The sequence below is a fragment of the Somniosus microcephalus genome, chromosome 30 (genome assembly GCF_052327205.1).
Source record: "Somniosus microcephalus isolate GS21.2 chromosome 30, FLI_Smic_1.0, whole genome shotgun sequence".
Lineage (NCBI taxonomy): Eukaryota > Metazoa > Chordata > Chondrichthyes > Squaliformes > Somniosidae > Somniosus > Somniosus microcephalus.
Genome location: NC_141016.1, coordinates 3336354 through 3351939, shown reverse-complemented (window position 1 = coordinate 3351939; position 15586 = coordinate 3336354). Strand labels below are relative to the sequence as shown.

General features: G+C 53.2%; 1 protein-coding gene across 2 annotated transcripts in view; it reads right to left on the bottom strand.

The window, feature by feature from the left end:
• Positions 1-14914, bottom strand: part of LOC147097864 (GDNF family receptor alpha-2-like) — a 304046-nt gene extending 289132 nt beyond the window's left edge. The window contains exons 1-2 of one of the 2 annotated variants that reach the window (XM_085970898.1): positions 13750-14914; positions 11273-11572 (exon numbers count right to left, since the gene is read on the bottom strand). In XM_085970898.1, coding sequence (XP_085827024.1) covers positions 11273-11572; positions 13750-13789 — 340 coding nt within the window. In that variant the 5' untranslated portion in view covers positions 13790-14914. The remainder of the gene's footprint in view (positions 1-11272; positions 11573-13749) is intronic. The other variant, XM_085970899.1, reaches the window with a different exon arrangement.
• Between the last annotated feature and the right edge of the window lie 672 nt (positions 14915-15586).

Genomic DNA, 15586 nt, shown 5'->3' with positions numbered 1-15586 from the left:
GAGGGAAGACTGAGCGAGGGAGGGAAGGTGGAGGGAGGGAGGGAAGACTGAGGGAGGGAGGGAAGACTGAGGGAGGGAGGGAAGACTGAGCGAGGGAGGGAAGACTGAGGGAGGGAGGGAAGACGGAGGGAGGGAGGGAAGACTGAGGGAGGGAGGGAAGATGGAGGGAGGGTGGGAAGACTGAGGGAGGGAGGGAAGACAGAGGGAGGGAGGGAAGACTGAGGGAGGGAGGGAAGACGGAGGGAGGGAGGGAAGACTGAGGGAGGGAGGGAAGACTGAGGGAGGGAGGGAAGACTGAGGGAGGGAGGGAAGACGGAGGGAGGGAGGGAAGATGGAGGGAGGCGAGGAAATCTGAAGTTTTGAGATCCTGGGAAGGATTGAGTTGGAGTAGGAGAAAGTCCACTGAGTCTTCATTTCAACACCAGGGGGATTAGACAGCAGGAAGTGCTTGAAGCTTGGTACATAGGAGTGAGAAGCCACCGAGCATCATGTATTAGATAAAATAGAGAAAGACAAGAAAGAGTATGTGAGAGAGAGAGAGAGACAGAGATTGGAGGCTGCAGGTCAGAGAGAGACAGGATTTTAGAAGATTCTGTCCCGATGTGGAGACTATATTCAAGTTCTGGTCTGACAGATTTACAGAGAATTGAGAGATATTTGGCACACAAGAGGAAACTGAGCTGGCTGGAGGCAGCTTCAGTAGGAAGATGAGGGTGCGAGGGTTACGCTTGATGTAAGGGAAGAAAGGGAGGCCAAGAAGGAGCCATCATAGGCAAGATGCCACGTGTTGGGTAGACACATAAATCAGCTGTGTCTTCAAAGCGCAGAAAGAAAGATTATCATTGAGGGGCAGGGAGGAGGTGAAGATGGAATGATTCAGTCATTGCACTTGAGGTGCTGAGTGTGGAGGCTGCGTGATCGGAAGTAGGGTGGAATCGTCAGTAAAACAGTAGGTAGGTTGGGCAGGTAAATGGAGATTGTTGGCATGAAGAATTGGGAGAGAGGAACCTGGTGCTAGTGGGAGCCAGATGATGGTAACTTGTTTAGAAGTGGATCGTGGAAGATCCTGGCAAACCTCTGCAGGATAAGCGTTCAACGTCCAAAGCACTTCTTGCTGTCCAACCAGAGAGCAGATGCTTGCTGTGGAGCATCTTGCCGATCGATTGGCATGTTCTCAAAACTAAAGAACACACAACGGAAAGAGAAAATGTGCAGATGGGGATGGTGGGGGGAATGCCTGGGAGGACAAGGGGAAGTTAAAGGTTGGAGAAATATCCCATTAGACAAACGGAATTCCCTGAGATTCCGAGGGTTTCACACTCGTTTCCATTTTCAATTTGGCAGATGAAAAGTGACAAAGAACAGAATGCTACAACAACTGAAGTCACACCAGTGTGATATGCATTTCCTTGTGACCCCTTTGCATTGAAACAACAAATTAAGGTCAGTCACTATTTTTATTGAGTCTGGAAGAGGTGCAGGGAGGGGTGGTTTTGTTCACCTACCTATAGGGATCTGTTGGCATGCTAAAAGCAACAAGGTTCATGAAAATACTGTACAAAATTAAGTTAAATGGGCAGGAACTGACACTGCAACAGGAGGCTTGACAGGGTGGATGCAGAGAGGATGTTTCCCCTCGTGGGGGAATCTAGAACAAGGGGGCATAGTTTCAGAATAAGGGGAAACCCTTTTAAATTGGAAATGAGGAGGAATTTCTTCTCTCGGAGGGTCGTGAATCTTTGGAATTCTCTTCCCGAGAGAGCCGTGGAGGCTGGGTCATTGAATATATTTAAGGTGGAGATAGACAGATTTTTGAACGATAAGGGAGTCGAGGGTTATGGGGAGCGGGCGGGGAAATGGAGTTGAGGCCAAGATCAGATCAGCCATGATCTTATTGAATGGCGGAGCAGGCTCGAGGGGCCGAATGGCCGACTCCTGCTCCTATTTGTTATCTTTTTATGTACAACAGTGACACTCGACCCTACGAATGACTATTGGTGATATTTGGAGACCAGCACATCACTGGTGACAGTCGTGTGTCTGCCATGTTAACAGAGTTGTTAACGCACTTGATATAAACCCTAGTATGATAGCAAAATACTGCGGATGTTGGAAATCCGAAATAACAACAGAAAATGCTCCACGGATGTTGCCTGACCTGCTGAGTTTTTCCAGCATTTTCTGTTGTTATTTTGATATAAACCCTTAATGGCTGCATTAAGATGTCGAGCAGAGGAGTGCTGTATATTTAAGTGTTGGCCAGCAAATATCGCCAACGGCCAATTCAGGGCTATTGGAACTAAACCGAACTGGCAGAGGAGGGCAGTGGCACATGCAAAGATCTAAATGTTTCAGGAATAAAAATGACAAGGAGATGAGAAATTAAATCAGATGCAATAAGCCAGTACACTAAAAAAGCCTACTAATTCAATGTTACTCCTTTATTACAAATGTGTATTATTTAATGTTTCAATATTTAATTAGTACATGTTGTATGAAAACCGCCTCGCTGACAGCTTGTGTTATTGGGCTTGGTTTGTGTGACTGGTTGATGGAATGACTCACTGATCAATGACAGCAGCAATCTGTTGAGTCTTCCTGTCTATTGGCCCCGAAGCTTCAGTGGGACAACTGGCTGTGCATAACGATAGGCAGCTGGGAGCGACTGGAAGAAAATAAGGGGTTCAAAGACATTTCTAAATCGCCTGGGTGATATTCGGGCAGGTGATAACTTACAGCTGAGGTTTTGGAACCCGCTATGTTTTATGTGGTTTGTTCTACATTATACCAGCCAGCAACTGATGGTTCCGTTCACTGTCATTCGTACCAATTAACATAATCAGAAGCCTGTACATGTATCTCACGTCGATTCCTATTGTTCTCAAAGTTAACAGAGGAAGGAGGGGAGAGTTAGAGTGAGCTTGGGGGGGCGGGGGATAGAGTGAGGGGGGGTTAGAGTGAGGGGGGATCAGGGGGGGTTAGAGTGAGGGGGGGTTAGAGTGACGGGGGTTAGAGTGAGGGGGGGTTAGAGTGAGCGGGGATCGGGGGGTTTAGAGTGAGCGAGGATCAGGGGGGGTTAGAGTGAGCGAGGATCGGGGGGGTTAGAGTGAGCGAGGATCGGGGGGGTTAGAATGAGCGGGGATCAGGGGGGGTTCGAGTGAGTGGGGATCGGGGGGGTTAGAGTGAGGGGGGATCAGGGGGGGTTAGAGTGAGCGAGGATCGGGGGGGTTAGAGTGAGGGGGGATCAGGGGGGGTTAGAGTGAGGGGGGATCGGGGGGGTTAGAGTGAGCGAGGATTGGGGGGTTAGAGTGAGGGGGGATCGGGGGGGGTTAGAGTGAGGGGGGATCGGGGGAGGTTAGAGTGAGGGGGGATCGGGGGGGTTAGAGTGAGCGAGGATCGGGGGGGTTAGAGTGAGGGGGGATCGGGGGGGGTTAGAGTGAGGGGGGATCAGGGGGGGTTAGAGTGAGGGGGGATCAGGGGGGGTTAGAGTGAGGGGGTATCAGGGGGGGTTAGAGTGAGCGGGGATCAGGGGGGTTAGAGTGAGAGGGATCATGGGGGGGTTAGAGTGAGGGGGGATCAGGGGGGGTTAGAGTGAGGGGGTATCGGGGGGGGTTAGAGTGAGTGGGGATCAGGGGGGGTTAGAGTGAGGGGGGATCAGGGGGGGTTAGAGTGATGGGGGATCAGGGGGGGGTTAGAGTGAGGGGGGATCGGGGGGGGTTAGAGTGAGCAAGGATCAGGGGGGGTTAGAGTGAGGGGGTATCGGGGGGGTTAGAGTGAGCGGGATCAGGGGGGGGTTAGAGTGAGGGGGGATCGGGGGGGGTTAGAGTGAGCAAGGATCGGGGGGGTTAGAGTGAGGGGGGATCAGGGGGGGTTAGAGTGAGGGGGGATCAGGGGGGGTTAGAGTGAGGGGGGATGGGGGGGTTAGAGTGAGGGGGGATCAGGGGGGGGTTAGAGTGAGGGGGGATCGGGGGGGTTAGAGTGAGCGGGGATCAGGGGGGGTTAGAGTGAGCGGGGATCAGGGGGGGTTAGAGTGAGGGGGGATCGGGGGGGGTTAGAGTGAGGAGGGATCGGGGGGGTTAGAGTGAGGGCGGATCGGGGGGGTTAGAGTGAGGGGGGATCAGGGGGGGTTAGAGTGAGGGGGGATCAGGGGGGGTTAGAGTGAGGGGGGATCGGGGGGGTTAGAGTGAGGGGGGATCAGGGGGGGTTAGAGTGAGGGGGGATCAGGGGGGGTTAGAGTGAGGGGGGATCAGGGGGGGTTAGAGTGAGGGGGGATCAGGGGGGGTTAGAGTGAGCGAGGATCGGGGGGGTTAGAGTGAGGGGGATCAGGGGGGGTTAGAGTGAGGGGGGGTTAGAGTGAGGGGGGATCAGGGGGTGTTAGAGTGAGCGAGGATCGGGGGGGTTAGAGTGAGGGGGATCAGGGGGGGTTAGAGTGAGGGGGGGTTAGAGTGAGGGGGGATCAGGGGGTGTTAGAGTGAGCGAGGATCAGGGGGGGTTAGAGTGAGGGGGGATCAGGGGGGGTTAGAGTGAGCGAGGATCGGGGGGTTGGAGTGAGCGGGGATCAGGGGGGGTTAGAGTGAGTGGGGATCAGGGGGGGTTAGAGTGAGGGGGGATCGGGGGGGGTTAGAGTGAGGGGGGATCAGGGGGGGTTAGAGTGAGGGGGGATCAGGGGGGGTTAGAGTGAGGGGGGATCAGGGGGGGTTAGAGTGAGCGGGGATCAGGGGGGGTTAGAGTGAGGGGGGATCGGGGGGGTTAGAGTGAGTGGGGATCAGGGGGGTTAGAGTGAGGGGGGATCACGGGGGGTTAGAGTGAGGGGGGGTCAGGGGGGGGTTAGAGTGAGGGGGGATCAGGGGGGCTAGAGTGAGGGGGGATCAGGGGGGGTTAGAGTGAGCGAGGATCGGGGGGGTTAGAGTGAGGGGGGATCGGGGGGGTTAGAGTGAGCGAGGATCAGGGGGGGTTAGAGTGAGGGGGGATCAGGGGGGGTTAGAGTGAGCGAGGATCAGGGGGGGTTAGAGTGAGGGGGGATCAGGGGGGGTTAGAGTGAGGGGGGATCAGGGGGGGTTAGAGTGAGAGGGGATCGGGGGGGTTAGAATGAGCGGGGATCAGGGGGGGTTAGAGTGAGCAAGGATCAGGGGGGGTTAGAGTGAGCGAGGATCAGGGGGGGTTAGAGTGAGAGGGATCAGGGGGGGGTTAGAGTGAGCGGGGATCGGGGGGGTTAGAGTGAGCGGGGATCAGGGGGGGTTAGAGTGAGGGGGGATCAGGGGGGTTAGAGTGAGGGGGGATCGGGGGGGTTAGAGTGAGCGAGGATCAGGGGGGGTTAGAGTGAGCGAGGATCGGGGGGGTTAGAGTGAGTGGGGATCAGGGGGGGTTAGAGTGAGCGGGGATCAGGGGGGGTTAGAGTGAGGGGGATCAGGGGGGTTAGAGTGAGCGAGGATCGGGGGGGTTAGAGTGAGCGAGGATCGGGGGGGTTAGAGTGAGGGGGGATCAGGGGGGCTTAGAGTGAGCGGGGATCAGGGGGGGTTAGAGTGAGGGGGATCAGGGGGGTTAGAGTGAGCGAGGATCGGGGGGGTTAGAGTGAGCGAGGATCGGGGGGGTTAGAGTGAGGGGGGATCAGGGGGGCTTAGAGTGAGCGGGGATCAGGGGGGGTTAGAGTGAGGGGGGGATCAGGGGGGGTTAGAGTGAGGGGGGGATCAGGGAGGGTTAGAGTGAGGGGGGATCAGGGGGGGTTAGAGTGAGCGGGGATCGGGGGGGTTAGAGTGAGCGGGGATCAGGGGGGGTTAGAGTGAGCGGGGATCAGGGGGGGTTAGAGTGAGGGGGGATCAGGGGGGGTTAGAATGAGCGGGGATCAGGGGGGGTTAGAGTGAGCGGGGATCAGGGGGGGTTAGAGTGAGCGGGGATCAGGGGGGGTTAGAGTGAGCGGGGATCAGGGGGGGTTAGAGTGAGCGGGGATCAGGGGGGGTTAGAGTGAGGGGGGATCAGGGGGGGTTAGAATGAGCGGGGATCAGGGGGTTTAGAGTGAGCGAGGATCAGGGGGGGTTAGAGTGAGCAAGGATCGGGGGGGGTTAGAGTGAGCGGGGATCAGGGGGGTTAGAGTGAGCGGGGATCAGGGGGGGTTAGAGTGAGGGGGGATCAGGGGGGGTTAGAATGAGCGGGGATCAGGGGGGGTTAGAATGAGCGAGGATCGGGGGGGTTAGAGTGAGCGAGGATCGGGGGGGGTTAGAATGAGCGGGGATCAGGGGGGGTTAGAGTGAGCGGGGATCAGGGGGGTTAGAGTGAGCGAGGATCGGGGGGGTTAGAGTGAGCGAGGATCGGGGGGGGTTAGAATGAGCGGGGATCAGGGGGGGTTAGAATGAGCGGGGATCAGGGGGGGTTAGAGTGAGCGAGGATCAGGGGGGGTTAGAGTGAGCGAGGATCGGGGGGGGTTAGAGTGAGCGGGGATCAGGGGGGGTTAGAGTGAGCGAGGATCAGGGGGGGTTAGAGTGAGCGAGGATCGGGGGGGGTTAGAATGAGCGGGGATCAGGGGGGGTTAGAATGAGCGGGGATCAGGGGGGGTTAGAGTGAGCGAGGATCGGGGGGGTTAGAATGAGCGGGGATCAGGGGGGGTTAGAGTGAGCGGGGATCAGGGGGGGTTAGAATGAGCGGGGATCAGGGGGGGTTAGAGTGAGCGAGGATCAGGGGGGGTTAGAATGAGCGGGGATCAGGGGGGGTTAGAGTGAGCGAGGATCGGGGGGGTTAGAGTGAGGGGGGATCAGGGGGGGTTAGAGTGAGGGGGGGTTAGAGTGAGGGGGGATCAGGGGGGGTTAGAGTGAGGGGGGATCAGGGGGGGTTAGAGTGAGAGGGGATCGGGGGGGTTAGAGTGAGGGGGGATCAGGGGGGGGTTAGAGTGAGGGGGGATCAGGGGGGGTTAGAGTGAGCGAGGATCAGGGGGGGTTAGAGTGAGGGGGGATCAGGGGGGGTTAGAGTGAGCGGGGATCAGGGGGGGTTAGAGTGAGGGGGGATCAGGGGGGGTTAGAGTGAGCGAGGATCGTGGGGGTTAGAGTGAGGGGGGATCAGGGGGGGTTAGAGTGAGGGGGGGTTAGAGTGAGGGGGGATCAGGGGGTGTTAGAGTGAGCGAGGATCAGGGGGGGTTCGAGTGAGGGGGGATCAGGGGGGGTTAGAGTGAGCGGGGATCAGGGGGGGTTAGAGTGAGCGGGGATCAGGGGGGGTTAGAGTGAGGGGGGGATCAGGGGGGGTTAGAGTGAGGGGGGATCGGGGGGGGGTTAGAGTGAGCGGGGATTGGGGGGGTTAGAGTGAGCAAGGATCGGGGGGGTTAGAGTGAGGGGGGATCAGGGGGGTTAGAGTGAGCAGGGATCAGTGGGGTCAGAGTGAGCGAGGATCGGGGGGGTTAGAGTGAGCGAGGATCAGGGGGGGTTCGAGTGAGCGGGGATCAGGGGAAGGTTAGAGTGAGCGGGGATCAGGGGGGGTTAGAGTGAGCAGGGATCAGGGGGGGTTAGAGTGAGCGGGGATCGGGGGGGTTAGAGTGAGCAGGGATCAGGGGGGTCAGAGTGAGCGAGGATCGGGGGGGTTAGAGTGAGCGGGGATCAGGGGAAGGTTAGAGTGAGCGGGGATCAGGGGAAGATTAGAGTGAGCGCAGTACAAGCATAATTTCATAGCATCACAGAAATGACAGCACAGAAGGCGGCCAATCGGCCTACTGAACCTGCCCCAGAGCGAGCTCTTTATCTGGAGCTATCTACTCCAATCGCTATCCCTGTATCCTTTTAAAAGCTTGGCCTATTTCCTTTCTCTGGCGCCAGCAGACCTCCCACGCATTTCCAACATTTTCTGGCTTTTAACAACTCAACTTATTCGTTTCTTGTGGCCAAAATCCATAAGATCTTAGATCCCAAAGTAAGCTGCGGGAAGGGGAGTCATTAGCCAATCCCCAAGCTTCAAGCAGTGTCTAATGGTTGTCTTCTTTACAATCTGACACTTCTTTTCCAAATGAAAAGGATTATTTTCGATGCACTTGGCAAAGTGAATCTCATTTGACAGAAGCCATTTGATCGTTTCAAAACATCCAGGAGTATTTTTCCAAATATATTGTGGAATAGACATTAGGTTTAGACACTTTAAACAGAAACTGTTTCCTCTCAATTCTTCCTTTAAAACAGAGGACGGTGAATATGTGTAATCATCTCCCCGGGGAGACAAGGAGCATTTGAGGGAAGAGTCTGAGATATTTGAGGGAATGGGTGATTTGAGAGGCACTGGGTTAAGGGACAAACCAGATGGACTTCAAAGTCTTGTGTGGTCCTGTACTTTGAAGTCTTCAGCACAGGATGAGATGTATAAATAGATGTTCAAAAATCTATGGATGAAACGCAATCGTCTACTTGGACCACCTTGATGAGACTCGAACTAGGTCATCTGGAATTTGCCCTTGCAGATGTTTAATTTAATGTCTCTACAATAGTTTGCAACCTTCCCCTTCTCAAAGTTCTTTGGCATTTGAAAACATTTTACAGCTGTTGGCAGTAAGAAGGCTCTCTGACAACATTACTCTGCAACTCAATAGCACGCTTAGAAGCCTCTAAACTGGGAATGTTGTTGAGTGGGAAAACGGATCATCTGACTAGTTTCTCGAATCCAAATATCTGAGGTCCCAGTGTACTCTCTGGCGAACTATGCTGAATGTCCTTCTGATGCCCACACTGACCATTAGGACCGTAATGAGTTCCATGGAAATCAGCCATTGCAACTTCAAATTCCGAATAGTAACTCCATCAAAGGCTCTAAGCCTTGTGTGGGACAAAACCAAAAGTCTTAATGTGTTTCAGAATCCTGGGAGGATAAGCAGTCCAATCCTTCTAGAGTTAAATCAACTCCATTTTGAAAGAAGATCATGGCTGTTGGGTGTTGTTGTCCGAAAACACATGAAGACTGAATGAGCAGGAGAAGCTCTGAGGGCTCTGGTGGAACTGGGCAACTTTCAATATCGCTCCCTTCAATGAGGTCAGAGAAAAGGTATCCGTGCCAGAAGGGTAGTAGATGTCTTGCCTCCGAATCATGTTCTGTACTAGGGCCAACTTCCTTGCCGCACACTGGTTGTCTTGACTTAGTCCAACCGTATGTAAAGAAGACAGTATACACAGTTCAAAGTGTACCTTATTACCTTGTACTGCCTGACTCCAAGTGCAACTCAGTTTGCCATGAGCTCTGTACGTGCTCTGGGTAAGGGTGGTTACGTACATGCGCCTCTCCTGGCTGTGATGCTTTCGCTGCTAACCTGGCTTGTCCCTTTAAGGCCATTGCTGGAGCAATTGCTGTGGGAATCCAAGTCATTTACGCTGCTGAAAATTGGAGGAGACTGTAGCTGAGGTCAATTAGAGGTCGGTGAACTTTATATTAAGAAAAATCTCTGTTCGATCTCCTCTTAGATTGGTCTGCTTCAGTAGAAATACTGAATGGGGTCAGTGTCTTGATCATCGTCCAGTGAATCTACACTGTACATAATCAAATCACGCAATTGGGGGGGAAAATAGATGTAATCGGCATTTGGAACTGAAGCAGATTATTGCGAGACTGAACCCTTGGCCTAGTCCCATAAATCTACTGTGTAACATACTGCCACAATTTGTCAAGCGCATTAATCCTTTGAGAGATTTTTTGACCCTATCTACGTACCTCAATGACGTGCATCTTCATCATCAACTATTAATGATTATTAATTTCAATCATTTTACACCATTGATTAAAACAAAAAATTCCTGCAAAACTTGCGTCTGTTAGATGCCACCACTTCAATTACTAAAATTCTGCCGAGTGTTTTGCATGGGAGATATCTCGGAGCACATGAAAGGCATTCAGCCAGTGTCTATTTTTAACTGCACCACAGTCTGTGAGAGTGCGGGCCTGATAGTTATGTTCACTGCTGGCCAGTATAAAGGCTATGTTTAACTACGCACTGCTGGGCTCTTTCTCAGAGTACTACCAATGCAACTGAAGAAAGAGAAAGACAGAGAAAAGAATGAAATGTCACATTTCCCAAATGTGCTTCGGATTCAATGACCTACATTTCAGGGACAGTTCCTATTGGTATGTGGGGAAACATGGCAGCCATTTTGTGCACAGCCAGATCCCACAAACTGCAAAGAGATGAATAACCAGTTTATCTGTTTCTGTTGACGCTAGTTGAGATTGGGATATTGGCCATGAGAACTCCCTACTCTTCTTTAAACTCTTCCTCCCCCTCTCACCTTTCCCCCTCCCCATCTCCCTCTCACCCTCACGCTCCTCCCTCACCCGTCCACCTCCCCCCTCCCTCTCACCCCTTCCCCCTCTCCCCCACGTGTTCTGCAGCATCATAACTCTGCCCCATTTCCAGACAGAGGCCTCAGGAGCCCGCCTCAGCCTGCAGGTGACCCCCCTCCCAAGCCAGGGTCAGGGGGCATCTCCGTGGTGTGCGGAAAGCTGCCCTCCTGGAGGTGGGTCCCAATCGAAGGCCAGGGCAGAAACCCTCAGTCCATTCCCTTACTATTAGGTATATAATACACCTGGAATTGTCCAATTGCTTTCCAACAGGTCAGTGAGATGCAGCATTAATGGCCACTGTTGGCCTGAGCAAGTCTGGCAATCATTGCCCATCTTGAGAAGGTGGCGGTGGACCGCCTTCTTCTTGAACCGCTGCAGCCCGCGTGGTGAAGGTGCTCCCATGGCGCTGATTGGTCAAGAGCACTTTGTAGCGGTTTGGCTGGGCCACCTCAGAGGGCAGTTAAGAGTCCACCACATTGGGTGTGGGGGACTGGAGTCACATATCGGCCCAGACCGGGTAAGGACAGCGGGTTTCCTTCCCTAAAGAGCACCAGCGAACCAGATGAGTTTTTGCAACAATCCGACATTGTCGTGTGGGGTTCCCAACGCTCCAGGGCTTGTCCTGGAGTCTCCAGGAAGTGAAGATCCATCTCCCGCGAGCAACCCAGGTGAAAAAAATGCTGTGATTGTTTTTTTGTACATTTTATTTTAACACTTTTGTTTATTATAAAATGACGGGAGGTGGGGGGGGGTGGGTCTGGTGTGGAAGCTGTTTGGCCAGGTGGGGCGGTTGGAAGCAGGTGGTCCTGCGAGTAAGAGGTCCAACTAGAGTTGGCAAGTCTACCTTCATGGTCGCTGACACCAGCTTTGAACGGAATTAAAATTCTCAACCTGCCACGGTGCGATTTTGAGCCCAGGTCCCGCGGATTATTCATCGCCAGTGATATGGTTGGAATGTATTGCGGGCCAATGGCCGTCTTACCCTGCAGTAAGCTCTGGTGGATGCTCCAATAGATGGCCAGGCACTGTTTCTCTTTCTTCATCGCCCGCTTGCAGCGGCATTCGAACAGCGGGCTCCGCTGCAGCGCCACCACGGCGGCGATGCACTCGTTCTTGGCCCCGGGACCGAAGAGCATGGCGGCCTTGCCTGCCAGGCACTGGCGCAGGGTCCGGTAGCGGGTGCTACAGCCCGGCTCGGCCGCACACAGCTCATTGCCCCGCACGCAGTCCACCCTCCAGCCGCCGGACAGGACGGGATCCCCAGCGGAGCGCAGAACCTCGTCTAGACACAGCGGAGGAGAAAGGGTTCAAATTAAAACGCTCAAGACGCAGAAGAACATGTTAAAGAACGAGAATTGCACCTTTAATACAAACCTAACTATAAATCCAACCAGGTAAGGTGCCATTAATCCATTGAAAGGCTATGGACATAGATACATACATTCTATATTAACTTTTAAAATATATCAATAAACATTATATATAAATATTATATACCAAAGATTCAGATATATATTCTATGCATAAACTAATATTAAAATAATCTGTGATTTGAAAATATATTGAATGCCTCAAATCGTTCAGCTGATCTATAACATTGCGAACCAGGGCCTGGGATTGCAGGGGGCTGTATTATTCCACCTCTTCGTGCCCCGGACTCTCCCAATGTTTGGGAGATTAGCTTGCCATGACTGGATTCCTTTCCAATTGAGACTCGCCAGCATGAGTGAATCGGGCAAATTCCCTCTCCAATACTTGGGATTCATGGCTTTTCACCAGTGTTTGGTGGAGGGCGGAATTAAAACCCACGATTGTTCCCCCACTAGCTGTAAGTCTACAGGCCGCGAAGCTCGTCTCGGGCCGAGGCCCAAAACGGGCGGTATCGGATCGCCCATACGCTGCTCAGTTCCGCTGTGGTCTGTTACCGCCCGGTTTGCGCCCGAGTCGAATTTTTAGGCCTTAGTAGACTCGCCTCCTCCTCGTTCAGAGTCACTTCATTCTAACAAGCTGGTCATTCTTGTTAGCACTCAATCCCCACTTTGCTGTGTAATTAATTCCGAATTATTTCAGGAAACACTGGCAATCCTCAGGAGTGGGTTTTGGGCGCGGTCTCTGTGCTTTATTACTTGGCATGTACAAACATACAATTACCGTGATCAATAATATCGCAGCCGCACTTCCCCAAGGGAATGCCCGACATAGTCACAGATAGATATTCCTAAACCACGGCGGCAGGGCAAGGGTTAACTGTGGGGTAGTAACTAAACAGGGAACATCTCCAACAATGTGGCACAGTTTATGCAGACACACTGCACTATCTGGACACCCATGAGCAGCTTCCCGTCATGTCCTGCCCATGTATTAGGGTAACACTCGCTTTCTTTAATTCCTCTGTCTGTGGACACTTTCTCAGCCTAAGCTTCGGTTGTGTAAATCTTCCATCTCCCATCGATTGTACAGATTACCCTCACTTTCCGTGTGCATTTTGTCTTAATATTTTATTCACTAACTCCAGCTCCTTCTACATATTATCATATTTGTCTTCCTCCAGTCGTGTTTATGTTAATATGTCAATTCTCTCTCTCTCTCGCTCCCTGCATCTCCCTATTTCTGTCTCACTGTCTCCCTCCACTGTTCTCCCCGAGGTCTCTGCATGCTTGTTAACAGCAGCTCTCCCACGACAGACTTGAGATTCACAGAGAACGGACAGAACAGAACAGAGACGGGCCATTCGGCCCCACTGGCCAATGCTTTCCCCCCAGCCTCCTCCCACCCTGCTCCATCTCACCCCAGGTCCTTATCTCGCTGCCCCTTGACTGAATGGTGAAAGTTATTCTGAGGGGCCGTGCACTCGCTCTGCAGTTGCATTTGAGGTACAGCCTCATCTCTTTCTCCATTTAGCACACTGTCATTGTACAGCGTTAACAAGGTCTGCCCCAAACAGGCATTTTATGTTCCAACACTCAAACTCGCCCAACACTCCGGCCAATGAAATTCCTGCACATCTCCCCCACAGAAAGATGCTTAAAAATTCCTATCATCTGTCCACACCCATTGCTGTAGATGGTGTAGAAAATACACTTGGCTTGCTGGATTATTGGATCCCTTTAAACTTTTTTAGCCCTGTACATTTCTATTGTGTCCTTCCTTGCAAGCCGGGGGGGGGGGGGGGGAGAGAGGGAGGGGGGGTTGAACAGAATGGAGATCGATATTATTGCATTCCATTTTCTCCTTGGCTCCAAACCTCTCTCTCTCTCTCCCCCCCCCCTCTCCCTCTCTCCACATTCGTTAAAGGTTCTCTGCACTTAAAGCTAAATCAGATGAAACTACTTGGCTTGTGGTCCATAGCAAGTTGACTTTCGGACACTTTTTCTATCTCGGCACATTCCATAAATAACCCTCCCGAATTCCCCAACGCCCAGCAGGCTGTTAAAATCTCTCTCGGATCTCCTTACTCACCTATGAAAATCAGAATGAAGAAGAGGTTTGCACAGATCATGGTCAATTCTCAACAGACTGCTTGTTGTTGTTGTTGTGGATGGTTGGGGTGGGGGGAGCGGGCAGGTAAAGCCTGCCTGGGTCAGCCCCTCCGGCTGGGAGACTGCTCTCAGCTGCAGACAGAGCTCAGGCCGTCAGCCCAGTGCTGCTGGGCTCTCGGAATCCACATTGAACGCCCTCTCCAGCCATCTCCCATTCGCAGTCCCCGTGCAGCAGGGCGAGCAGACACATTCAGAAATCTCCCAATCCACTGGTGAATGCGCCAAAAAAAAAACAATTAGCAGCCTGGGAAAAAGCTTGTTCCGATGGGCCAAATCCAGCAGATCCCAGCTGGGAGTCCCACTTCCAGCAGCTCTCTCCAACAGTCTGTCCCCCTGCTCTACAATTCACTGAAAGAGGAGACTTTCTCCAGACGAATCCTGTTCCAGGCTCGGCTCCTCTCCATCCAAGCCAGCAGCGAGACAGAATTAAAATGCCTTCATTGCCAACTTGTTCCCCCCCTCCTGATTGTTAATTTTCTGCAGTTATTTGCTCCCTTCCTCTCTCTCTCCCTTCCTCTCTCTCCACTCTGGATGGAGAGACCCGCCTCCTTGAAGAGGGCTCCTGGTTGATCACCGCGACTGGAAATGATAACTTGGCTCCGAGATCTTGGCTGTGAATGAGATCATTGATGGTGCTGGCCAGCGGCGCCGGGGCTCCGGTTGAAAGCGATGAACTTTAATGAAACGCACGGTTGTGAGTCAGGCTGTGCCGGTCCGAGCTATGCGGTGAGGGGCTGGGGCGAACCCAGGCTCATGGGCAGCCAGCACCCGGGGCAAGGTGTGCAGCCGGCTCCCTGCCCTGCCCTGGCTCCCTCGCCTCTGTCCCAGCCTCTCCTCTCCCCGCAGGCACCCCTCTCCCTCCCTCTGCTCCTCTCCCACCGAGTCCTTGGCGACACTGCAGCCCAGACAGAAGTGAGAGCAGCTCCTTCCTCAGCGGGGTGGGGGGTTCTTGGTCTTGTTTCCAGCCGCACCAGGGAGAGAGGGAGAGAGGAGCTGGACTCCTGGGGAATCTGCAGATCTGTGGGGGAAAGAGGCGTCACAATCAACGCAAGTGAGAGGCTCTCGGAGTGAACGTGTTGCAGGAACAAGCCAAGCTGTGTGTGCGTGTGAGAGATACACAGAGCTCGGCTCAGCCCCAGGTACAAACTGGAACGTCACTCTCTGACAGGACTCGACTGCCCTGAGTTACACTGAATGCTAAACATCTCTCCCCCTCTTTGCACCTCTCCCTCTACATTTTACTGGCCTCTTTCGTGCAATTCATTGTCTTGTTTGTTTTATTTTTTTCTCCTCATTTTGCATTTCGCTTGATCGTTCCGTTTATCTTAAATTTCCCTTTAAATATTTATTTTTCTAAATGTAATTCATGTCAATCTACCTCTCCATAGTCATCCTTTGTATCTACCCCAGCCATTTATTTCTGATGTATATAATCTGTCTGTGCTGCCCAATGCCCGCGGAGATGAGAATCAGTCAAAGTCGATGCTCAGTGGGTAGAAACCTTGACTCTGAGTCAGAAGGTTCTGCGTTCAAGTCCCCACTCCAGAGTCTTGAGCACAGAAATCTAGGCTGACACTCACAGTGCAGTACTGAGGGAGTGCTGCACTGTCAGAGGGGCAGTACTGAGGGAGTGCTGCACTGTCGGAGGGGCAGTACTGAGGGAGTGCTGCACTGTCGGAGGGGCAGTACTGAGGGAGCGCTGCATTGTCGGAGGGGCAGTACTGAGGGAGTGCTGCACTGTCGGAGGGGCAGTACTG